The sequence below is a fragment of the Nomascus leucogenys genome, chromosome 7b (genome assembly GCF_006542625.1).
Source record: "Nomascus leucogenys isolate Asia chromosome 7b, Asia_NLE_v1, whole genome shotgun sequence".
NCBI lineage: Eukaryota > Metazoa > Chordata > Mammalia > Primates > Hylobatidae > Nomascus > Nomascus leucogenys.
Window position 1 is genome coordinate 32,865,742 of NC_044387.1, and position 26,552 is coordinate 32,892,293.

The following is a 26,552-nucleotide window of genomic DNA, read 5'->3' on the forward strand; positions in this document are numbered from 1 at the left end:
CAAATGTATGTGCATCACAGTTCCATCACATGAACAATGGGTCTCAAGCACCCAGGTAATTTTCTGCTCTCACAAGTAAGTCAGCTAGAAACCAAAGGAGAACAAGAGGAAAACTTAACCCAGAGGAATAAGCATCCTACAAGCCACGAACCATGCATGATAAACTATATAAAATGGGGCTGGCAGGCAGAATCACTGAACAAGCCACAGCAATGGGGCTTTCCCTTAGTCTAGGGACAATATCCACATGGAACCCCTACTGCCTCACACCAAAGCTGTGCACTGCTAGCAGCTATCACCCTGCTGGCAGGAATTCACAGAAGCCTTCAATTCTTGATAATAAAATGATCCTCATTTAATTAAAACAAAATGAAAAAAATAACAACAGATTGATACTGTTTTCACAAGTGAAAAGAACCAGAAGATGGCAAAAAAGCATAGAAGAACATCCTCAAGCCATTCCAACTATTATTTTCTTACAAAGTTGGGAAGTCACAATTTATCTTTGGTAAACAGCAAATAAGCATGAAGGGGGAAGTTTACATGTTCATGATATTGTACATAACCAAGTTTTCCCTGAGAATATCTAAGTAATTCTTTGGCCTTGAACTTGGCACCTAAGTGAGAGGCTTTTCTGGAGTGCTATATTCACTCTCCAGCATTGTTCTGCCATTGTCTACAATGGCACCATCAGTAGTGAAAAGTTGGGTATCTATGATATACCTTCATGGCTTTGCTTCTTCACAGGTGTCACAAAAAATACCCTTAGAGAATGACTGAGGGATAAAAATGATGGATTGTTGTTGATTTCTAAATGTAGCTGGCCTTTCATCGTCTTTAAGATGAAAACAAATCCTTTGAGTTTGAAATGCTAACCTGTATGTACACTGGCTTTTTAGGTTGAACCTAAGAAGATAATAACATTTCCAGCTATGATTCTGAGTTTTCTTCTAATTGTACTTTGATCAAACTTTATGTCAAATAATTTGCCTGCCAAGATAGGCACTTGCTCAAGGTTTTAATTCTTAAAAGTAAGGATATAAAAGGTGAGGTTTTTAAGATGTTATATTCCTCTTTCTTTTTAAAATCTTTATTATTTTTTTTTTCTGCTTAAGTATTCCTCTTTAATTTCATGAGCTATGTTTTTTGCATTATTTCGTTGAAGAACCTGAAAGGAATAAGTAAATGGGAAAGCAACATGCACCTAAATTCCTTGATGCACAAAGCACACAAGGTTTATAGGTATTTCTTCATTATATTTCTAAGCCTTGCAAATCAATATTAAACATTAACCAATTCACAAAATGTTTGGTAAGGGAGTACCCTTCCCCACAGAGGGTATACATGTAGTAAAGGCCATAGAGTTGGCATTTTTTAAATATCCACCAATGATAAATCATTTTTCAGACTAAATAGTTATTGTCATGCTCTACTATTTTATCTTTTACATTTTCATCGTACACAGGAAGATTCAATTCTGATGTGACAGACATCCCATAATGACCACACTACATAAAAACTCAAATTCCCGTAGTATTAAGTTAGTCTGCTTTTGTCCTTTAGCCCTATCTCTTAGTTTTATTTACCAGAAAAGATTATATCCGGGAAGTTATTTAAAACTATAAATCTGGCTGGGCGTGGTGGCTCATGCCTGCAATCCCAGCACTTTGGGAGGCTGAGGTGGACAGATCACAAGGTCAGCAGATCGAGACCATCCTGGCCAACATGGTGAAACCCCATCTCTACTAAAATACAAATAATTAGCCGGGCGTGGTGGCGGGCGTCTGTAGTCCCAGCCACTCCGGAGGCTGAGGCAGAAGAATTGCTTGAACCCGGGAGGCGGAGGTTGCAGTGAGCCGAGATGGTGCCACTGCACTCCAGCCTGGTGACAGAGTGAGACTCCATCTCAACAGAATAAAACAAACTATACATCTTTCAACAGCTTCTTTTACAAAGGTGACATCAGAAAAAGAAAAGACTGCATTAAGGGGGACGAAGGATGTATTACGAGGAGCAGTTGAAATGCAGGTTCCCCCACCCAAAGTACAGTGCTATTTTGGTGCTTCATGTTTGTTTCAGCTCATACTTACAAGGGAAAAGAAACATGAGTTACTAATTTCAAACTTTAAAATGTCAGGAATGTAAAAACTAGAGGTTCCAATTTTTATTTGAAACCAAGGCAATGACTTTTCATTTAAAAGGAAACTAATATATTCAGATAGGTGCAAACTTGTCAAGATGGACTTCTAGTGTTCATTTCACAGATACACAGGTATACAACCCACTATGCAAGCCATGTCACAAGAATGTTTTGTTTCTGTGAGTTCATGAAACTAATGGGTACTCATGTTATGTTTCTGAGAAATATGAATGAAGCCATGTGTTCAGCAGTGTTTTTGCTACAGTAATAGTTTTTAAACTGCTCTGTGGAATCTCCAAGGTGCCTCACAGGATGCAGCATGCCCGGGCCGGAGGAAAAGGCATGCAGGACAGGGACCCCACCGAAGCGGGCATGCAGGACAGGGACCGCACCAGGAGATCCATTATATTGGATCTCCAATATAATGGGCTTCCCACATATGGTTTTATTTGATGGAGGGGAAAGATTCTGCTATTAAAGTGTTTCAGGAACTACACATTTGAAGTTTTAAAAATTATAGAAAACAGTAACACTGAATTCTAAAATAAAGCTTTCATGGAGAAACAGTTCTGGATTGGAATAAAGAGGTGAAAAGAATATATAATGGTTTCTTCAGGCAATATTTTGCTTTTATAATTCCCAGTGTAGGTGATTCAATTTTCACCTACTAGTCTTTCTTATTATTTATTCTCAATTGAAAAGTAGAGTCAAACAGTGACAACTTGATAAGAATGAATTTCCTTGCCAGATTTATAGAAAAGCTTAAAAATGTCTTTTCCAGGATTTCTCTTTATTGCTCTGGGAATTCTCTTCACTATTCTCATGTGCTGTCCTGGATGCCATGTTTTTTCCTTGTTTTTTGGTGGAACACATTTACTAGTAACTTCCTAAAAAGACATGAATGAAGATAAACATGTTTTAAGTCTTGCATGTCCAAAATGAATTTATTCCATCTTCACATATGATTTCATTGTTTGGCTAGATATAGAACTCTAGGTTGGAAATAATTTCCCCTCAGAAATTTCAAGAATAGCTCTCCTGTCTTATAGCTTCTGCTGTTGATAAATTTGTGGCACTCCAAATTTTTAGTCCTTTGAATGTGATGGTTTGAGGCCAGACACTTGGTAGAGGTTTTCAATCTAGAAATTTAATGTTCAAATCTTGGAAAGAAGTTTTGATAGTTTTCTCTCTTCTGATTTCTTTGTTCCTTCTGAGACCTCTATTAGTCAGATGCTACCATGTCTACAATTCTCATCTCTTTGTCTTTTTGTCTGACTTTCTGGGAGACTTTTTCAACTCGATCATCCAATTCTTCCATTTATTTTTTATTTCTACCTGAATGTTTTACATTTTCAATTAAGGAACAATTGAACCTTCTGTTTTAGAGCTTCTGGTGCTTGTTTTGTGGCCATATTATTCTTGTCTCTCTTTTCATCTGCTCCCTAATTATCTCTATTCTCCCTGTGCTTGTTTTAGACTGTCTTTTATATTTTTAGCTTTTTTCAAATATTAGTGGTCCTTAGTTTTCAATTCATATTTAGGAAAGAGGCATCGAAATACCAATTGGAAACTGTGTGTGTCTATGAATGTAAACATAAATTATATATTGACTGTCTAACATACTGGCTATTAAGAAAGAAAACATACACTCTTCATGAGTGATTAGCTTATAAGCCATGATCAGTTTAAATATAGGGATATATTTAAACATAGCTTTACAGACATATTCAGTTCAGACAGTGAGTCAACTGATTCTTCAAATACCTGTGTAAACTTATGTTTAGGCTCCTTGGAGTTCCTCAAGATGTATCACTACTGTAGTAGCAGAAATAAAGTTCAAAATTATACAGAACTTAGTTATATACTATTTTATGTCATAAAATATAGACAAGTTATTATAATGAAATCTTTTGATACTAATTTGTTTTTACCTAAGAGTGTTTGACTTACGTTCTTTTACATATTCAGGCAAGAAATTTACCCTAGGCAAAGTAAATACAATTCTTGCTTTCAAACATAAAACCACTCCTTAAGGATTCTTTCAAAGTGAATAAAAATATGCCAAAAGGCTAATTTTGCTGTCACTGAAAGATTGTCCTGTCCAAGTGCCAAAAGTAGTGTGACTTAATTTTGAAGGAAAAGGGAAAATATCTAATTTATGATGTGGAACTTCTACAATGGTAAAGTAGCAGGTTTACTATACCTAAAGTTCTTTTGCTCCTAAACAGGGAAACTTTGCTACAAATATAAAAGCAAAACCCATTTTCCAGAATTTAATAGTAAATAGGGAGTGAGCTATTATTAAAGAACATCAGAAATAATCTTTGGAAATCTGAAACACAAATAAAATAAAAAGAGAAAACCCTATGAAGCTAAATTCTTTCTACTTTTCTTTCTAGTCAGTCTCAGGCATGGTTAAATTCTGTTTTTCAGTTTCCAAAACCTAGTGGAGGGTTTCTTTAAGAACAATGTAACCACTGCATTGCAGCTCTGAATAACCATTTTATGAAGTTTAATAACATTCTAATAGAATGACTTCTTTCAGAACTCAGAATTATGGTCATTTGGGGATGAAGAATAACATGTCAATTGTGTCTTTCATACACTGAATAACAGATATGTGGTGCTACTGTCCTCAGCATTAGACTTCTCAGCCTTATTACCTAAACACTGGGGTCCAATCCTAACTTCAAAGAAAGAGCAAAATAATGAGGTATGCTTATTTCCTAAACAATTATTCTAGTGGAAACAGAAACCCTCAACTTTCTAAAGTTGAGTTACTATTTTTCTCTTTTTAATTAACAAGACATGTAAAAAAAGTTAGGAATAAGCTATAGGTAAGAAACTAGCAATTAACTAAAGAATATGCCGAAATAGGGATATTATACAGGCAGTTTATAAGAAAACATTAGCTTTACACATTTGAAAGTGTAAAACATTAGCTTTACACATTTGAAAAGTAAAAAATAGTATACATCTTTAACAAGCAAAAAATAAAAATAGGATTACAGATGTTTATAAATATAAATCAGGTGAAATAAATGCTGCATGTAAACTATGAAATATAGTTTAAAGAACACATCATTAAAACTAAAAACAAGACATATACATGAAACATTTATTATGAGTATTCATAAAATCTATGGCAACACAATGTGAAAAAATTAGGCAAGTTGTAGATTTTTTATACTAGATATCAAATTAAATTTGCTGATTATAACAAAATTTATTTACTGAGCACTTGTTATGTGCTTACCAGGATAAGCACCTTATATAAATTATGTCATCTAATCTGGACAACTATGAAGTTAAGGACCTCTCTTATCCTTATTTACATATGAATAAAAAGGTCACATAGCTAGGAAATGGAAGACTTGGCATTTGGATTCACAGCTTTCTCATTCCATAACCCAGGGTACTTAAACATAATTCAATTTCATATAGTAAAAAAAGTTCTTAAAAGGAGAAACAGTTTTTACATGTGTATCTTTTCATATATAGATCAATTAGGTTATTATTAGAAATCAGCCTTCCATCACTTCAAATAACCAAACAAAAATAACTGTCACTACCAGAATTTATGCTACAGAGTTAATAGCATGCTTTGCACATCTCTTTTTCAACATCATAAGCTCCTCTCAGGTTAACAGAACCTAACCCCCACCTCCATTTTATCACTTTTCTGAAGATGAGGAAGCACAGATTAAATGGTTTATATAAAATATTGGAGAAACAGAATGAGGAAATAGAGAGACTGAGAATTTGGAAGAGGAGAAATAAGGTGGAATGTTAAAATGCTCAAATCGGCATTATCATTGGCTTGAGTAATTCTCCACAGATACAGATTTACTCTGGATATCAGCCTTGGGGACTAGATTATCTGGTAGGTCCTGACTAATTTGTTCACTGGATATACTTCTTCCCTATAAAAAGGCTTCCATGTTTGGGTGTAAAAAGTTATATTAAGTTTGTTGCTAACCAGCCTCTCATTCAATATCCATTTCCTTTCTGACTAATACTTCTTGTAAACTCACAGCAGTTTTAAATACCTGGCATAGAGTCAGCAATACAGGTATGGCAGCACAAAGTGTTCTGGAGTATGATTAGCTTTGGTGTAAACATCCTATCTAAAATAGCCTTCAGGTAAGCTGAATGTACTTTTGTTGCCAATTTAAGCAGAAGGTGAAGTTTGGAAATACAGAGAATCTCCATACACTGTAAGTACATTGTATCTCCATATACTGAAGTTTTAAAAATTGTTAAATTAAAATGAACAATATTATAATTTTGCAAACTTCATTACTTTCCCAACAAAGAGTTTAAGGAAAAAGTTGGCTGCTGTATATTTCCATTCTATAACCCTTTTTATCCAAGTATCCCCAAAATCATAGATAGTGAACTTGACTAGCTGTTCTTAAGGAATTTGAAAAGCATAACAACCAAAGATCTCAGGGCAAAAAATCACCAGGCCTTCAACTCTCTGAGCATGTAAAATTTTCTTTTCTACTTACTGGAAAACTGTTAAAGTTTGCTAAGGAGAATTTTATTAAAATCCAAGTTCTATGCACTGTCAGAGTCATTTAAAGTCCCCATTCTTCTGGTACCATAATTAATATCTTTTGGCCACAGAAGAAAATATATAGAGGCATTGACTAAGATCCCAAGATCCCAGCTTTCTGGACAGACTGTAAGAGAAGCATAACCATACTACATATCCCTGGAGGTCCAATCCCTAAGGGATTCCTTATACAATTAATTTAATTTATGACAGGTATATAACCACACAGATTTTTAACACTTGAAAGGATTATAAAAAGACCATCTTCCTATCCCCTTATTAAAAGATGAAAGTGAGTTCTAGAAATGATAAATGATTTGGCTAAACTCATATTGTTCTAGGTTGCCATGATGGGTCTTGGCTTTTACCAAATTTCTTCAATTAGCATGTAGATCATAAAATGCTGAGGAAGGGAAAAGGGAAGTGGTACAGGACTAGCTGAAAAGTTACAGTCCTAAATATCTACTTTTAGCACATGCTGATTTTTGCTCTGAAAGATCCCTTCATAATTCACTTACAACAGAGAAGCCATATTTTAGCCACTAAACAGGTGCAGAGATTATGCCTTTGTCCTTACAGTTTATATTCAAAGTTACATAATATGGCTCAGAGGATATAATCCACCTTACTTTTAATATTCTAGCAATTTATAGCAAGTGTTGTACCTCATGGCAGGTTTAAGTCTGCACAAAAGACCTTTTATTATTATTTTCATTTTTTATTTCAATAGGTTTTTGGGGAACACATGGTGTTTGGTTACATAGCTAAGTTCTTTAGTGGTGATTTCTGAGATTTTGGTGCACTCATCACCCAAGCAGTGTACACTGTACCCATTGTGTAGTCTTTTATCCCTCACTCCCCTCACACCCTTTCCCCCGAGTCCCCAGAGTCCACTGTATCACTTACACCTTTGCATACTCATAGCTTTGCTCCCACTTATGAGTGAGAACATAAGATGTTTGGGTTTCCATTTCTGAGTTACTTCACTTAGAATAATGGTTGCCAATTCCATCCAGGTTGCTGCGAATGCCATTATTTCGTTCCTTTTTATGGCTAAGTAGTATTCCATGGTGTATATATATGCCACAATTTCTTTATCCACTTGTTGATTGATGGGCATTTGGGCTGGTTCCATATTTTTGCAATTGCGAATTGTGCTGCTATAAACATGCATGTGTAAGTACCTTTCTCATATAATGACTTATTTCCTCTGGGTAGATACCAGTGGTGGGATTGCTGGATCAAATGGTAGTTCTACTTTTAGTTCTTTAAGGAATCACTACACTGTTTTCCATAGTGATTGTACTAGTTTACATTCCCACCAGTAGTGTAACAATGTTCCCTTTTTACCACATCCACACCAACATCTATTATTTTTTGATTTTTTGATTATGGCTATTCTTACAGGAGTGAAGTGGTATTGCACTGTGGTTTTGATTTGCATTTTCCTGATCATTAGTGATGCTATTTTTTCATATGTTTGTTGGCCATTTCTGTATCTTCTACAAAAGACATCTTTAATAGTCCCAATTTATTTTTATCCAAGGGCTCATGAGGTAAATGTTAAAGTTACAGAAATTAGTTTATATATTTGAGATGTAAAATCTCCATTTGTTTATTTAGTGACAATAACTCTATATAAGGTGCTATGCTAGGCATTGTGAGGGAGATAAAGGTGGATAAGACAAAAATAAGACACCTTGTACAGATGTAAAGCTTGTATCTACAAAAGGGTGCCCAGCCAAGGGGGTCAAATAGGGGCTGAAATGTTGCTCATGCTCTGACAAGCTTTTTGCTCTAACAAAAAGCTGTCACCAAGTGGGGTGAAGGAACACCTTTTTCTAATTCGTGTAATGGTGCTTGGTAGGCTAGCTAGTGGTGGCTTTGGACACAAATGCCACAAATCTTTCAATAACACAAATCTGACCACAATAGTCATCATATTTTTCAATAGTTTTCCATTGCTGAAAGGAGAAAAGCAAGTTCAGATGATATTCAAGTTCCTTCATATTTAAGTCTGACCTGCTTTTTCTGCTTCATCCCCTACTACTTCCACATGAAGACTCTTTCTGCCAATCATATTCAACCTTTAACTGATTTTAGACCACACCATGTTCCTTCACTCATCTCTGCCTTTCCATCTGCCAACCAAAACTCAGAAAAAAATTCTTCTGGGTATCATCTATCTCATTTAATCCCAGGTAGTGTGAGTTACTCCTCCTCCTTTCTCCTATAGCATTCTGCACATCACTAGATCATGCCACGTAAATACATTATATAGAACTTCGTTGTTTATACCTTTCATTCTAAACTGCAAACATTATTCACAATACCTAGGAAATAAAATAAATTAATGGATAAAAACAAGGTTCCTAACTTTAGGTAGCTTATATTTTTTTGGAGAAGATGAAAACAAGGTAGGTAAAGACAATTACTGTAAGAGAAAAAGGTATAAAAATGGTACAGATGTTTCATATCTGCTGTTTAGTTTGCTAAGTCACTATTCACAGGAATTGACAAACTTTTATCAAATATTCAGAGATGTCAAAGGGAACTATGAAAGTTTCAAAGAACGTTGTGTTGACACAGAGGCATTAGGAGATCGTGGAGTCCTTCAAGTGGAACTGAGAGACCTGGTTTCTGGTCCCAGGTTTGTCACTTATTTGCTGTGGGATCTCAGACAAGCCAATTGCTTTTGCTTGACTTTAGTTCTTTTGCTATAGCACTGCTCTCATAAGAGTTAGGGTACTCAAATAGATAATGTATATGAAAATATGATTAAAACTAGAAAGTGCCACTTCAGCAAATGTTAAAACTGACATTTTTGGTTGGTAAAATGACTTAGAATTAACACATAAATCTACCACCCATCTAATATTAATGCCCACCGAGTGTGTGTGAGACAGCTGCTTTGCCAGACTTTAAGAAGTGCAAGAACTGATCTCTGCCCTAGAGAATTTGTGTTTGGGGAGATGAGGCAGCTGCTCATATTAAAATAACTACAGAGGCCAGACACAGTGGCTCAGGCCTGTAATCCCAACACTTTAGGAGGCTGAGATAGGAGGATTGCTTGAGGCCAGCAGTTTGAGACCAGGCTGGGCAACATGGTGAGACCCCCAATGTCTACGAATTTTTTTTTTTAAATTAGCTGGGCACAGTGGCATGCCCCTCTATTCTTAGCTACTCAGGAGGCTCAGGCCAGAGGACCACTTGAGCCCAGGAGTTCAAGGTTGCAGTAAGGTATGATCATGACACTGCACTCCAGCCTGGGCAACAGAATGAGGCCCTGTCTCTAAAAAAAATAAAATAACTACAGGAAAAAATATGGTAACAGCCAAACAAGTAAAACAAAAATAAGTGTAAAAGAGTACAAAAGAATAGGCTATTTATTGGTGGGGTGGTCATTATGGTTTAATGACAAAGTAGTTATTTCAGTAGGTCGTGTAAGGAAAGAATATAGTTGTCCCTTGGTATCCAAGGGCAACTTGTTCCAGGAGCCCCTTAGATACCAAAATCCAAGGATGCTGAAGTCCCTTATATAAAATGGCATAGTATTTGCATATAACCTGTGCACATCCTCTTGTATATGTCATCTCTAGATTACTTATGACAACTGATATAATGTAAATGCTATATAGTTGTCATGCTATATTTTCAAATTTGTACTTTTTGTTGTTGTATTGTTATTTTTTGTTTCTTTTTTCTGAATATTTTCTATTCCCAGTTGGTTGAATTTGCAGATGGCACCTGCAGATACAGGGCACTGAGTATTTTGAAATTCTGGGGCATAGATACAGAATTTTAGTATAAAGACACAAGGAAGAATAGAGAGATAGCAAAGAAGATCTCAAATAAAAATAGTAGACTACTTGGTGATAGCAGCATGTTTTCATAGGGCAGTTTCTGATTAGGCAGGAAAAGTAGGTTGCAGACAGTCCATAGCAGTAGTCCCCAACCTTTTTGGGACCAGGGACTGGTTTTGTGGAAGGCAATTTTTCCACAAATGGGGTGGGGGGATGGTTTTGGAATGAAACTGTTCTCAGGCACTAGATTCTCACAGGGAGAACACAACCTAGATCCCTTGCATGCATAGTTCACAATAGGGTTCATGCTCCTATAAGAGTCTAATGCCACTGCTGATCTAACAGGAGGCAGAGCTCAGGCAGTAATGCTCACTTGCCTGCCACTCACTCATGCTATGCGGTACTGGTACTGGTCCGTGGCCAGGAGGTTGGGAACCCCTGGTCTATAGGAGAGTGCTAAGTACTGTGGTGCTCTGCTTCACTTTGGAGACAAGTACACTGCTGCTAGCTGCCTTCTAACAATAACAAGTAGAGCACTTAAGACCAGGTCAAATGGTGCTTCCTTAGAATCCTTATTCCTATCTCACATGTGTTGTTTGACTGGTCAGATGAACAATCTATGCCAGATTCTAATACAATGACTCTGATATTTTAGTTTGGGGAATACTATCACGAGAGATTTCACGTAGGAAGAGTACAGACATTTTAAGTCGCTATAACTGCTCCTTCTGTTTTCACTGTGTGGGAGAAAAAGAGATGTCAGAAAAAACGTTAATCAGTGAAACAGAAAAGTAATTTAAGGCTCTCCTTTTAATAGCTATAATAGCTCAAGCATAGTGAATAGGACCCTTCTTGAATTAATGAGGCAAACTAGAAGGTGATTTTTTTTAATGTCAAGCTGGCATGAAGATCTTGTGCTATTATTAGACCCAGGAAGGCATAGACTACAAAACAGAATTCAGGGCATGACAGATCATTTAAAAATAAAACAAATAGACTAAGTTTACATGAAGTTAAAGCTTTTTGAAAACTCAGTGTGAAATGTATTTAACTCTAATGAATTGCTTTAAAAAGATTTTCTAGAGCCACATTCATAAGATTACAATAAAAAAACCACTATAGTAAGCAAATTTTTACATTTTAAAGAAAAGGAGGTGTTTTTTTGCTCCTGACTGCCACATCATGAGTTGTATGCCTGCTCCCAGGAAGGGCCTGTCCCAATCGGCTCTTCCCTGTCACCGCAGTGTCCCCACTTGGCTGAAGCTGGCCTCTGAAGATGTAAGGGAGGAGATTTACAAACTGGCCAAGAAGGGCCTGACTCCCTCACAAATTGGTGATACCAAGGGATTCACTGAAAGGAGGATAATATCCAAATGCAAATAAAAATTCAACCCCAATTTTACAGATATCAGTCTTTGGCCTATGTCAGCAAATTCTGATACACAGAAGAAATTACGTATCTTACTCATCACCTGTGTTCCCAAGCATAGGGCACATGGGGTAATGAGCCCAGTTATTGCTTTTTTTTGTAAATATATTTGTGACAGTTGATTTCCTGTTAGAGATAAAACTCTTCCAAAAGTAACCAGGATAATTTGATAAAAGACAAGTGAATAAATGAGGTGGAATTGCTACAAATAACTTAAAAAACAAAAATCAAAGCAAAAGAAAACAATAGTGATAACCAAAAAGACTTACTTCCTCCTGAGAGAAATTCCCATCTGCTTTTAAATGGCACATGTTTTTTCATTAACTGACAGCTACAGCCAAGAAGCCAGGACAATGAGGGCCATAGCCACAGGGACAATGAGTGGCAGGTGGCAGAGATGGCTAAAAGATGCAACCTGCTTCAGTCTCCCCTCAGAGGCTGCTCCCTAATGGCTGTATTCCCCTTCCAGCTGGTGACAGACTTCCTCTTGAGAGCCTCCTGAGGCTTACAAAAGTGCTTCAATTCTCTGTATACCCTCTCCACGGAGGAAAAATGGAGTAACTTTGAGCAGAAGGAGCTATTTCAAACACTGAGGTGGTCTAAGCCTTTATAGAACAATGCTGATTGGGCAAAATAAATAACCAAGTGAAAAGAAAATAATTTTTTAAAGTAACCTCTTCTCACCCCTGCCATTAAAAGTACCAGTGGTGGGCACAGAGGCTCACGCCTGTAATCCCAGCACTTTGGGAGGCCGAGGCGGGTGGATCACCTGAGGTCAGGAGTTCAAGACCAGCCTGGCCAATGTGGTGACACCCTGTCTCTACTAAAAATACAAAAATTAGCTGGGCGTGGTGGTGGGTGCCTGTAATCCCAGCTACTTGGGAGGCTGAGGCAGGAGAATGCTTGAACCCGGGAGGCGAGGTTTCAGTGAGCCAGGATCGTGCCACTGCACTCTAGCCTGGGAGACAAGGGTGAAACTCTGTCTCAAAAAAAAAAAAAAAAAAAAGTACCAGTATCATCTCCATCTTAATCATCCTCTACAACTTTTTCATTAAAAATAGAAAATGCTCACCACACTTCAACATTTTGTTTCTAAAAAACAATTAGAGTGCCAGGAATTTCCTCGTCTCTGGCTTTCCTGCCCAAATTCTTGTTCATATAGCTAATAGTATACAGTTAAATAAAATTAATTTTATATAATCTTGAATATAATATACTATTCTCTTGTGAGGACAATTAATTGACAGTAGTTTCATTTTTATACCCAAAGTGGCCAAAGAGACACTCCAACTCTGAGAAAATGGCTGTGTCTACAGCAGGGAGTTAGAGGGCTCCTCTTGTAACAAATGAGAACTGAAGTCTATTTTTCCTAAATCTAATTTAAAAATCTTTTTTCCCCACAGTTCGTCAAGTGCTTGTTAAACACACACCATGTAGAAGGTTCTGTGTGAAGACAGAGAAACAGAGAGAAAGGTGAAACCTTTTATCTTAAGCATTACTTAACCTGTCCTAAATCTCCCGTTTATTAACTTTAAGACTTTTAAAGAAATAATAATTTTCCTAAAACAACTGTGTGAAGTGCCTAACTATTCAGACCAAAACAAAACAAAACAAAAACCCTCAACAGGGAACAAACCTACCTTATCTAACTTAGAAACCACAGAACTACTAAGATGTAGCTGTTAGCAAAATTTCTATGAAGTTGTAATAATATACTAATTATAAATAGGACAACGGGATCCCCTCTCCAACCCAATTATGAAACACAAAAATATAATTTGAGGAAAGACAGAATTTTCTGCTACTTTTCCTGTGACGATTTTCAGAAGATCTCATATAAAAATTAATCATAAATGTGCTTACATGTTAGATCAAATAAGAAGTGCACCACATAAGAATTAGCAAGCCAGTACAATAATTGCTGGCACCAAATGAGGTTTTTTTCCTTTCAGCCAGATAGAATCTCACTGGGTTTTATTTTTGTTTTGCACTTCGATGTTACTACCATGAATTACTTCAAAGTGAGAAAGGCACATTTATATCTTGCTAACTGCTCTTCCAGTTCACCCAACTCAAGTGAGAGATTTATGGTTTCTTCCTCTTGCTGTTTCCTGCAAATTGCCATATCATTATACATGATGCCAGCCCTTGTCTCAAATCAAAAACTAAATTCTAGAAATGTTGGAGCAGTCAGTTAACCATAACTCTACGTTCATTTTAACTTTATGGATGGTCATAAAGATCATTGTTTCAGGAGTTGAAGGTGTGCGCACTTCAACTGCTTCTCAAGCTACTTTCCACATGGCTTTTTATTCCAGTGGACTTGAAAAATATAAAGGAGGAAAACCAAATACAAATGCTCCTCAACTTAGGATGGGGCTATGTCCTGGTAAACCCATCATCAGTTGAATATGTCTAAGTCGAAAATGCATATATGTTTTTGACTTATGATATCTTCGACTTGTTATTTTCAACTTAAGATGGATTTATCCAGATGTAGCTGTATTGTAAGTTGAGAAGTGTACTGAGTGTGTACCACTTTTGCACCATTGTAAAGCCCCAAAATCTTAAGTCAAACTGTCATAAGTTGGGGACTGTCTATATCTATATCTATGGTTCTTGGGGCAAAACAATGAATAGATCTGGGATTTATTTTGGCTGTTGTTATTAGCTATGACTGCATGATACACTAAGTTCAGTTCCAAATAGACTCTCGGAGTACCACTAATGATCTGTCATATGGTAATCTCTTCGGTGTTTACATAAGATGAATGAAAACAATAGCACGCAAAATAGAATGTGGAGTCCTAGCCTAATGAGTAATTCAGAATAAAAATAATCTGTAACCTCGTACTTAAAAAAATATTAATCTCCCATTACAAGTCCACATCATTGGTGTGACAGATGCTATTTCTGTGTCGAGGTACATAGTTGGTCCTTTCCCTAAGAAATGCAGCTAGAAAAGTTGCAGAATTATTTCATGGAATTTCATTTGGTAAATAAAAATAGCTTAAGTAAAGAGTTGGTAAGGAGAGAAAAAATGTTTATCTGCCATACGTAAAAGTCATTTTGATATTTTCACAGAGGTCTTGCTGTTCTTGTCAAGAGCTTATCTTCAGAGGTAAGGGCAGATGGTCCCTTTTACTGTGAGAGAATCTTTAATACAAAATTAGACTGGGATAACTTGCCAAAATGATAAAAAGATGATAATGATACAATCTGTTTGCTTTGCCCTTTATACTCATGATATCCTAATTTCATTTCTATGCTCTCCATGAGGAAACAGGAGGGAAGGTAGTAGTATCATTTCCATTTGATGGGTAAAGAAAGCAAAGTTAGAGAAGTGTGTGATTGGTTAGAAACTGCTGTATTAAGAAGCCCAATGGAAGAATCTACTTCTAGTCTAGTGTTCTTCTCACTATATTATGCTATTCCTCTGAAGACTACATTTTGAGAAATAATAGGAGCAAGTAAAAAACAATTGTGATATAATAGAAGCCACGTAAAGTGCAATTTAACTTAGTGACTATGTCATATACTGCACTTCCTGTTTCAAGATTTCTTAGTATATGGTCATTTAAAATACCTCACAGCAAGCAATTTATTTTGCTTAATGACCCCAAGTCACCGCTTTCCTCCCACTAAGGTATTTTGAAGGGAACTATCTTACCTCTGCCCCTGAGTATGCATCGGTTTGAAGGATGAGTTCATCCAGGTCAACTTCATTACTGACAGGCATGGAGTGAAACTGCAGCTTAAATATTTCCCTTCTTGTTGCTGCATCCGGTAAAGGCACATAGATGATTCTATCAATTCTTCCAGGCCGCATCAAAGCCTATAAGGAAAATGAGGCAACATGAATTAACTGGGCTCAGAACTAACATTCCACCTCAAAGATACCTAGGGAAAGATGTCTGGAATTTCATGAACAATCCACTATTATTCGTAATTGGTAAATCAAACAAGTACCAGAGATTCCATAGTCTATGTCACAGATACAAACAATGTCAAGAGTACTTTTGAAAATAGAAGGCTGGGCGCGGTGGCTCACGTCTGTAATCCCAGCACTTTGGGATGCTGAGGTGGGTGGATCAGGAGGTCACGAGTTCAAGACCAGCCTGGCCAACATGATGAAACCCTGTCTCTACTAAAAATACAAAAAAAAAATCAGCCAGGCGTGGTGATGGGTGCCTGTAATCCCAGCTACTCTGGAGGCTGAGGCAGAGAATTGCTTGAACCTGCGCGGTGGAGGTTGCAGTGAACCAAGATTGCCCCACTGCACTCCAGCCTTGGGGACAGAGCCAGACTCTGTCTCCAAAAAAAGAAAAAAAAAAAAAAAGAAAAAGAAAAAAGAAAAGCAGTACTTATGGGAGGTTTGCCCTTCTCAGCAATTATCAGGTGAATAAAAGATGACTGTTCTCTTTTCAAAAATGTGCAAATAACTTGCACTCATTATATCAAAAGGAATTTTTTTGTAACTTCCTTAAATAACTACTAAAATATGGTTTAAGGACAGGCATGGTGGCTCACGCCTATAATCCCAGCACTTTGTGTTTTTTTTTTCTTTTTGAGACAGAGTCTCACTCTGCCACCCAGGCTGGAGTGCAGTGGCACAGTCTCAGCTCACTGCAAGATTCTCCTGCCTCAGCCTCCCTAGTAGCTGGGAGTACAGGCACATGCCACCACGCCTGGCTAATTTTTGTATTTTTAGTAGAGATGGGGTTTCACCATGTTGGCCAGGTTCGTCTCGAACTCCTGACCTCAGGCATTCGATCTGCCTGCCTTGGTCTCCCAGAGCGCTGGGATTACCAGCATGAGCCACGGTGCCCAGCCAATCCCAGCACTTTGGAAGGGCAAGGAGAGCAGATTGCTTGAGTCCAGGAGTTTGAGACCAGCCTGGGCAACATGACAAAATGCCAACTCTACAAAAAAATACAAAAATTAGCTGGGCATGGTGGTGCATGCCTGTAGTCCCAGCCACTCAGGAGGCTAAGGTGAGAGGATCACTTGAGCCCAGGAGGCAGAGGTCGCAGTAAGCCAAGATAGCACTACTGCACTCCAGTCTGGGTGACAGAGTGAGACTCCATTAAAAAAAAAAAAAAAAATCTGTAGCTACATATATATATATATATCTGTATCTATATCTGGGTTAAGCTGTTAGCTGTTTCAGAGATCCCTCAAAATAGCAGAGTTCTAATAAAAGAATACTTCTAGAGCTGAATGCAGTCAAATAAGCCTTCTTAATATTTTACTAGAGGCTAATGCCTACATTATTTTACAACTAATGAATTCACTTATTCAGAAAAATTTGGTGAGCATGTATTACATACCAGACATTGCTCTTGGTAATAGGAGGAAGCACGAATAAGATGTGTACAATTGACTATGGTGATGGTTATACATATCTGTGAATATACTAAAAATCAATGAATTAAATATTTCAAATAGTGAATTTTATGGTATGTGAATTATCTCAAAGTGGTTAAAAAGAGGTATGTGTCTAAAATCTCTCTGTGTATATCTACAGAGGGAATGTGGCAACTTTTAGCAACTTCTAAAAAGAACAAAGTGGAAAAACTTACACTACTTGACTTCAAAACTTATAACGCTAAAGAAACAAGATAGTGTGATAGTATCTAGAGGATAAAGATACAGATAAATAAAATAGAAAAAGGAAGTCCATATTGATTTTAAGGCACTCAACAAGGAAATTATCTTAAGAAATGGTACTGTGAATACTAGAAATCCATATTAAAAAAATGAACATTGACCCTTACCTCACACCATACTGAAAAATAAACTTGAAATGTATGAGCTAAAACTACAAAACTTCTAGAAGTATAAAAGAAAAACATGGATAAACTGGTCTTTACAAAAATCAAAACAAAATTTCTCTTCGAAAGGTACCTTTAAGAAAACGAAAAGACAGGTCACAGACTGGGATAAAATATTCACAATATGCATTATTTGCAAAGGGCGTGTATCCAAAATATATAAAGAATCCTCATGATTCAATAATAAGAAAATAACCCAAAGTAACTGGACTAAAAATTTGAACATACTTGCTAACCATACAGCTTCCTTTGTGAGGTACGTATGTGAAAAGATACTTAACATCATTAGTTATCAGATCAATGCAAATTTAAACCACAACGAGATACCATTACATTATAAGAATGATAAAAATTAAAGACACTAACAATACCAAAGACTGATCAAGGACATGGAGCAACTAGAACTTACATACACTGTTAATGGGAATATAAAATAGAACAACCACTTTGGAAAGCTATTTGTCAGCTTCTTAAGAAGTTAAACATACCACATCATAACAACCCAGTTATTTCACTCCTAGGTAGTTAGCTAGGAAGAAAAAACCCATATCTACACAAAGACTTGTATATTGAAGCTCACAGATTTTATTTTTTTGAGACAGAGTCTCACTCTGTCACCCAGGCTAGAGTGCAGTGATGTGATCTTGGCTCACTGCAACCTCCACCTCCTGCGCTCAAGCGATACTCTCTTCTCAGCCTCCCAGGTAGCTGGGACCACAGGTATGCACCACCATGCCCAGCTATTTTTTTTTTTTTTTTTGAGGTGGAGTTTCACTCTTGTTGCCCAGGCTGGAAGTGCAGTGGTGCAGTCTCTGCTCACTGCAACCTCTGCCTCCTGGGTTGAAGCGATTCTCCTGCCTCAGCCTCCCAAGTAGCTGGGACTACAGGCGCCCACCACCATGCCTGGCAAATGTTTTGTATTTTTAGTAGAGATGGGGCTTTGCCATATTGGCCAGGCTGGTCTTGAACTCCAGACCTCAGGTGATCCGCCTGCCATGGCCTCCCAAAGTGCTGGGATTACAGGCTGGAGCCACCGCGCCCGGCCCCAGCTATTTCTTTTGTATTTTCAGTAAAGATGGGGTCTTGCCATGTTGCCCAGGCTGGTCTCAAATGCCCATGTCCAAGTGATCCACCCACCTTGGCCTCCCAAAGTGCTGAGATTACAGGTGTGAGCCACTGTGCCCAGCCCACAGTAGCTTTATTCACAATAGCTAAAATTGTAAACAACCCAAATGTCTACCAACTTATGAGTGAATAGTCAACATATATAATGGAATACTACTTAACAATAGAAAGGAAATGCTGAACACTCAACAAACAATGTGCATGAGTCTCATCATGCTGAGTCAAATAGAACAGACATAAGAGAGTACATACTGCATTTATATAAAATATTTACAAAGTCCAATCTAATCTCTAGTAGCAAAAAGCAGACTAGTGGTTGACTGCAACCTGAGGAAGAGGGAAAGATGGACTGCAAAGGGGCAAAAGCAATCTTTTGAAGGTGATGGGGAGGTTCTGCACCTTAATTGCAGAGGTGGTTTCACAGGTGTACACATGTCTAAATGAATTGACTTGTACATATAAGTTGATACAATTATTGTATGTAAACTGAAACTAAATAAAAAGGATTAATAAAGAGTAATAACTTGCAATTGTTAGACTCCCAGTATTTATAAATCAGTAAATTTAAAGAGGAATAAAGATATTTAAAAATTTTCTCTATCTGGAAAGATTATCTTCTTTGACTAAGCAGTTTGGAAAAAATCACATAAGAAGTCATGTAAGAGAAAGAATACTTATTTAACAAGCTGTGACAGATCAATTTCTATGATTTAGCCACGAATTTGGTGACATATATTGCAACCATTTCACAATCTCATAGTTAATTTGTTTTGTTTTTGTTTGTTTGTTTTGTTTTAATGTACTTCACCATGTTCATACTTAGAGTTCCAAACAGACTGTTCAAATCCATGGGGTCATATCATCATATCTCATACCAGTGCTTTATAAAATACTTGAGTGAATGTTAACAAATGTAATGGAAAAAAGGGTTTTCTTGTTAAATAAATTTGGAGAACACTGTGTAGAAACAAAATAAAAGGTTTGTATAGGTTTCTATATAAAGGAATTTTTGGAAATTATATTAACGGGTAATAAAAATATCCAGGAGAAACCTATGGTAGTATGTAAAAATTCTATTTTAAATTCCCAAACTCTAATCATGGAACATCTCAAAAACTAATATTTCTTTTCCACTTTGGAAAATGCTGTTGTATACTTTTTGTATATGTTATAATACCTAGAAGAGGGTGATTGTCTATCAAATATATATCAATCAATTCTTAACTTATGTACAAATTAGCTGGCAAAAATTCAATTAGGAAAAACCATAAAATAAATATATTTCCCTTGCTTAAAAATGGGTGTTTTAATTCTTTGCAGACAATTCTGTACACCTTAAAATGTATTTTATCAAAGAATTCAAAACTCCAATTCAATCACGGAAATCACTTCTTTCTACCCAAAACAAATACAGGACTTAGGAAATAAAGATGATTTCAGTAAATACATATTTAAAAAATTGAAAATGTTATCTAAGATAAATAACATTAATATTTATATAGCACTTAAGGATCTATGAAGCATCTTCCACACACTGTAGCTCATTTAATATTCCCCCAAATTTTGGGAATTAGATATTATTATATCCTTATTAAGACAAAGAAAATGAGGCCCAAGGTCATACAATAACTTACAGAAACTGCTGAAATCTGGGGTTTCTAAATGTTGAATCGGTCCTTTTTGATTTTACTATTTTGACACTACATGATAATCATTATCGATGAACAAACAAAATTCTCTTTCTGAAATATAACTAACAAAGTTCAACAATTCTCTCATCAAAAAAATTTTTAAGCAACTACTATATGCCAGATTGATTTACTTGCTGGGGATACAGCCGTGGAGAGCTTGGTTATTTTTTTAAAGTTGAAGTTGTCCTTTTCACCCTACTGGAATAACAAATTCTAGGCTATTTTAAAATTTCCTTTCTAATAGTTGAAAGAACACAGCAAAGGATATAGAGCATACATGTCAGCTAAGTCATTGGAACACTCAGCATACATCTGTGTGTGCTTATTTTTTTTTTTTTTAGCTGTAGCTATCCTCAGGCAGTGCAGGTTGAGTATACTTCAATGATTATAACATTGTCTGGGCCAACAGCCAGCTAGGCTTTTTCTGGCCTGATCTTGTCAGTGAAAGTTATGCTTAAAAAATAGTAGGAAAGAGCCTTCCTTCCTGTAGAACTCTGAATGAGTTAACACCCTTCCTAGAATTTCTTTAAAAATACTGTTTTGGGATATTAGGGTGGAAGAATGTATTCTGAATGATAGCATGTTCTATTATTATTAAAATCACCATATGACAACTCAATGAAAAAAGAAGCCAAGGCTTTCTAATACTCTGAACCCTATGGCTCCAAGGCCATGTTGGACACTGTGGTCTCTCCATTAAACCTTTATTAAAAAAAAAAATCATAGAACAAACTCCCTTTCTGAGAACTTATTCAAGACCTTGGGCAAGTCTCTACATCTGTAACAGCCTCAGTTTCCTCATGTGTGAAAATGAAGGTGGCTCTTTAATTACAGGTGCCTTATGTGCGTTTGACAAAAATTCACCTCAAACTATACATATGCAAAAATACCCCCAATTTTGCAAATAATTCCAGGGAGTTCACCTGAAATCTGCTTGTGTGCTCCAGACTAAAAGTTATCATATTGGATGACCTTTTAAATGGGCCTTCCAGCCCCCAGTTCTAGGATCCCCTGCCATTCTTATACAACAAAATATCCACAGCTTACACTGCATAGTCATTACTGTAAACATGTTAGTTTATTATGAAACCAATATCCTTCTTTTCTTCTGACCTTCATATCAAGGACTCAAAACATCTGGTATTTCACATGAAGGAGCCTTAACTATCAAACCTTATACCACAATTATAAGGCTGCCTTTTCTTTTTTATAAATTCTGAAATTCAACACTTATAGTTTCATGTTCTATCAAATGCTCAAATCTAATTTCATTAACATAGAAATACTTGTTCAGACAAAAGTATTAAAACAGAAATCTTGAAAAATCAGGTCCCATTGGCTCCCATTCATTTAAAATAATCAACAAGGGTGTGTATGTGTATATAGGGAGTATCTTCCTCTAGGAAAGGAAAGCAGCACTGAGCCTTTATGCTTTAATAAAAACATATCAATGAATCATGATTCATGGAGAGAATAGTTCCAGAAACCAGGGAGGGAGGTGGATCTTTGGTAACAGCTCTGAATTATCTCAAAGAAACCCTGGATTTATTCTAGGTATCTCTTTCTTCCTCTAAATCCAACTAATGCATAGACCTGGCTAACACTACTTAAATCTCTCTTAAAACTGTCACTTCTACTCATTCTTCTTTATTGTGTATTTTGTGTGTTTGTTTACTGTCTGTCTTTCCCAACAGATTGTAGACTGTACGTAATGGCAGGAATCATATTCATTTTATTCCACACTGTAAGCTCAGCTATGGCACATACAAGGCACCCAATAAATGTTTACTCAGTGAAATCAAGCCAACATAATCATTTGTCTAGAATATCATAACTGCTGTGCTAGTTGTTTTTCTGCCTGCAGTCTTATTCTTTCCTTCTTTTTCCTTGCTTTATCTACATCATAGCTAACGTGATCATTCTAACTGCAAATACCTTAACTTCCTATTTTCTAATCATTTAATTGTACATCAAAGAAAAAAGTCCAAGTTCAAGTACAGCATTTCTCACCCTGTGAGAAAAGAAAAGGAGCTGTAGATAAGATAAGAGTTACACTAAAATCATAGAACTTGAAATGCTATACTTGAACTTGGACTTGCTTAGGAGCACCTGAACACCCAGTTAGTAAAACTCACCACGCTGCTTTCTGCCTCCCTGTTTTCACACATATTTCTCCCTCTGCTCAGAGTGACATTTTATCTCTTTGTCTATCAGGGAAGCTCCACTTCTTGTTCAAGTCTCAGCTTAAAAGTCTTCTCTTTTATTGAAACTTCTATGACTCTTCCAAGTACATAAATGAATTTTAAACTTGTAATTTGACATACAAGGTTAAAAGTGAGGGCAAAAGAATCAGCTTAGCTGGAGGAAAATTCTAGCTCAATAACTTATTAGCTGTGTGTTTGGACAAATCAGCAGGTGTTTTTATATCTATATTGATATAATGTGCTTAGCTCAGTGTTTGGCATATGGCATGTATGCTTCAGTAAGTATTAAATGCTATTATAGTGATTACTGTTCTTGTATAATTATCCTCAGTACTTGATTATAGATCCTTGAATATAGGCAATGTTAGTAATCTCTGAATTCTTAATATATGGCAGATGTTAATGTTCTTTGAATAAATGGAACAATGAGCTAGGAGGTTAGAATAATAGATTGAAAAGTCAAGTCAAAATACAGATTCTTGATTTTTATTTCTAAATCTCAATATTTAAAAAGAATTGATATTTAGCAATTCTCTACTTGCCCCCTTCTCTCCCTGCTTCTTACCATAGCCTCTGAAATGCTCGATTCATAACCCTTTCCTAATAGCTAGAAGAAACATGCTTGTTGTCTGCAACAGAAACCTGATAGAGGGATCAGCTCTTACAGAGGCCCAGAACATTCCTGTATATATTAAATCTTTCCATGTGTGGGTTCACATTACTCAGCCAAGAGATGTACAAAGCTAACTTTTGAAAATGTTGCTGTGTCTTTCACTTTAGCTGCTGTCTTTTAAAGCTTGAAATTCTCAATGTTCCAGGAAGACAATTTCATAATATCTCTTATGCAATTTAGTAATTTTTAAAAGTGTAATTACACTGGGAGAAGAATGACTTTAGAGACTAATGAAATAAGCAGTAGTGTGTAAAATCCATGAGAGCCTATGCAGGGAGCACTCTGTATTATATTATTTGCTAATTAAGCTTTTGGGACATTGAAAAAGAATGTAAACTACTTCAGTCTGGGTAAGTATCTGCTGAACAGGCATCAGAGAACAAAAACAGATTTTATATCAAATTTGAATAAAAAAGTCTTAACTACCCACAAGATATTTTAAAAGTAACTAAAAAGACACCTACTAGACAAATTTTTTTTGTGCGAAGCACTGTGAGGAAAACACAGAAGCATATGACTTGGTCCTTACCTTTAAGAACATTAAAAAGTAGAGAAAGATCAACACGCAAACAACTAACTGCAGCAAGCTTTGATCAACAGGCTAAGACACTAGTAGAAAATGATAAAATACACAATAATTACCAAATTAAGTAAGAATTTAAGGATGAGGTGAGTCAAATTATACTTGATTCATGCTGATACTAAAAGCCAATCATTCAATGAGATAAAACCAGAAACATTTACCTAACCCATACATAAAACTTTTTTGGAAAAGCAGAAATAGTTATGAGAGGAATGTGTTAGAGATCAAAATCAGTCAGGCTAGGCACAGTGGCACACACACAACTGTAATCCCAGCACTTTGGGAGGCCAAGGCGGGCAGATCGCTTGAGCTCAGGCATTTGAGACCAGCCTAGGCAACATGGCGCAACCCCATCTCTACAAAACAACAACAACAACAAAAAAAACATAAAAATTAGCCGGGTGTGGTGGTACACACACCTGTAGTCCCAGCTGAGGTGGGAGGATCACTTGAGCCCAGGAGGTTGAGGCCCAGGGAGCCATCCACCACTGCACTCCAGCCTGAGTGACAGGGTGAGACCCTGTCTCAAAACAAACAAAAGATCAATTACACTTAAAATAAGCAATAGGCTCTGTTAAACAAAGGAAACCAATTTTCATAATTTTTCTCTTAGAATTTTGAGCTTAGTAAACCTTTTCACAAGAAGTATTTTGAGATCTTTTAACTTTAGAGAATAGCTAAGTGGGTAGTAATGATATATATGTTAGTAATAGTAGTGATAGACACACACACACACACACGCATGCAAGTAAGCACACACACCCTTTACATAAGTAACCCATTTGAGATGTGTATTTATGAAACCATGGGCAATATAATTTACGGGGGAAAGAAACTGTTTCCAAAAAGCCAAGGAAGGGAGATTTTTATTTGTATTTTTAAAAACAAAATCATTATCGGTACAGTAGGTGTAACCTTAAAATTAAGTTATTACAAATGGGTCAGAAAATGGAAAGAGAATTTCTAAGAGTCAAAATTAATTGATTTAAGATAAGACTTTAATTGGAAACAAAGAGCTTCACATATTCTTAAAAAAATTCCAGAAACATTTCCCTAATCCAAATGAGCTGGGCTTTAAATGGCAAGGAGGGGAAATTTACCAGATTGAGAATCTGCGAAAAGGCAGAATGAATATTATAAGCAAAGAAGAAAAGCAGTGCACAAACCATTCCTGGGAGGTGAAAAGGTTTACTGTGGTCACATGTAGGGCAGACTTTCCCAGTGGTTGTACTGGGAATGGATTAGAGGGTATGCTTAAGATATTGTTTTCTTCAGATCTCAGAAGGGCCAGAAAGCTCAGAGAAGCCAGAGACTTCAGGCAGTCAGATAGTGGTATCATCTGGTTATTATTCCATGTGTGACATGTCATGAAAAATTTTGGGAAGCACTGGTAAAGGATGCTTAGAAATATGGGGACATGAAGGTAGATTAAGAAAAAAAATCCACAGGTATAATTACATTACATATGGTATGTAATGCCAAGGACTTTGGTTCTCATCTCACAGTCCGTAGCAAATTGCAGAAGGTTTTTAATGAGGAAAAGAGCAGGCTTGATTTTCTGTTGAAGAAAGTAAATGATTCTGGCAGCAGCGTGGAAGAAGCACAGGAACGAAGTGCAACTTCCAGTTAGGCAACTAATACAATTTCGAGGCCCTAAATTAGAACATGAATAATAGCAGAGGCAGTGAACCTGAATAGGACAATTTAAGAGATATCTTTGAAGTATAACTGCACAATGTTTTCAATTTATTATTAGACACTTTCCCCTTTTGACAATGCCACTCCATTGTGCAAAGGGAGATAAAGATAAAAAAGAATTTATTTTAAATAGATTTGTAATTATTCTGCAAAGAGAACAATATCTATTAAATTAAAACCTGGATCTTAACAATGTGTCATGACTTGACTTTTCAACTGGTGGAGATGCTTTTTAAACAATAATTCAATTTGTATTATAACTATTTAAGATAATCACTTGCCCATAAAGCTGAAAAAGTTGTGGGAGTCTTTAGTGTTTAGCTAGGCTTCACAGAGCAGTTCAATCCCACAGACATTTGCTGAGTATCTATTATGTGTCAGGCATAGGATTAGGTACTAGGGTTATAAAGTTCTTTGTTCTTTAAAAAATAATTCATTTGAAACAGATTTCTGTATGTCAACATGTGAGCGTATATTTGTATTAAAACAAATAAATCAATCAGTCTTTAGGCTATCTGTCTAATGTTGGGCTTGCTCAGTTCTGTAAAAACCTGTAGCACTGTGCAAGAAAAGACTTGATGCATTTGACAGCAGGTGTTCAGGAAAAATGCATCACAGTAAATAGCAGCAATTGATGAGCACAAAATGAAGAGAACAGAAGAAAAAAAATTTAGCATGCACACACATACACATACTTAAGTTATTTTATTAGCATATTCTCTTTGTCCATTTCTATTAAAGAGTCATTTTACAAGTCAAAACAGTATGTATCCAGCACTAATCCAAATTCTTCCTCTTGTAAAAAGTGAGTCTG

At 36.4% G+C, this 26,552-nt stretch overlaps 1 protein-coding gene across 2 annotated transcripts in view; it reads right to left on the reverse strand.

Moving 5' to 3' along the window:
- The window catches only part of SPATA5 (spermatogenesis associated 5), a 381,760-nt gene that overhangs the window by 51,384 nt on the left and 303,824 nt on the right, over positions 1 to 26,552 (reverse strand). For both annotated transcript variants that reach the window (XM_030815733.1, XM_030815732.1), the window contains exon 15: positions 15,601 to 15,765. In XM_030815733.1, the coding sequence (XP_030671593.1) occupies positions 15,601 to 15,765 (165 nt within the window). The remainder of the gene's footprint in view (positions 1 to 15,600; positions 15,766 to 26,552) is intronic.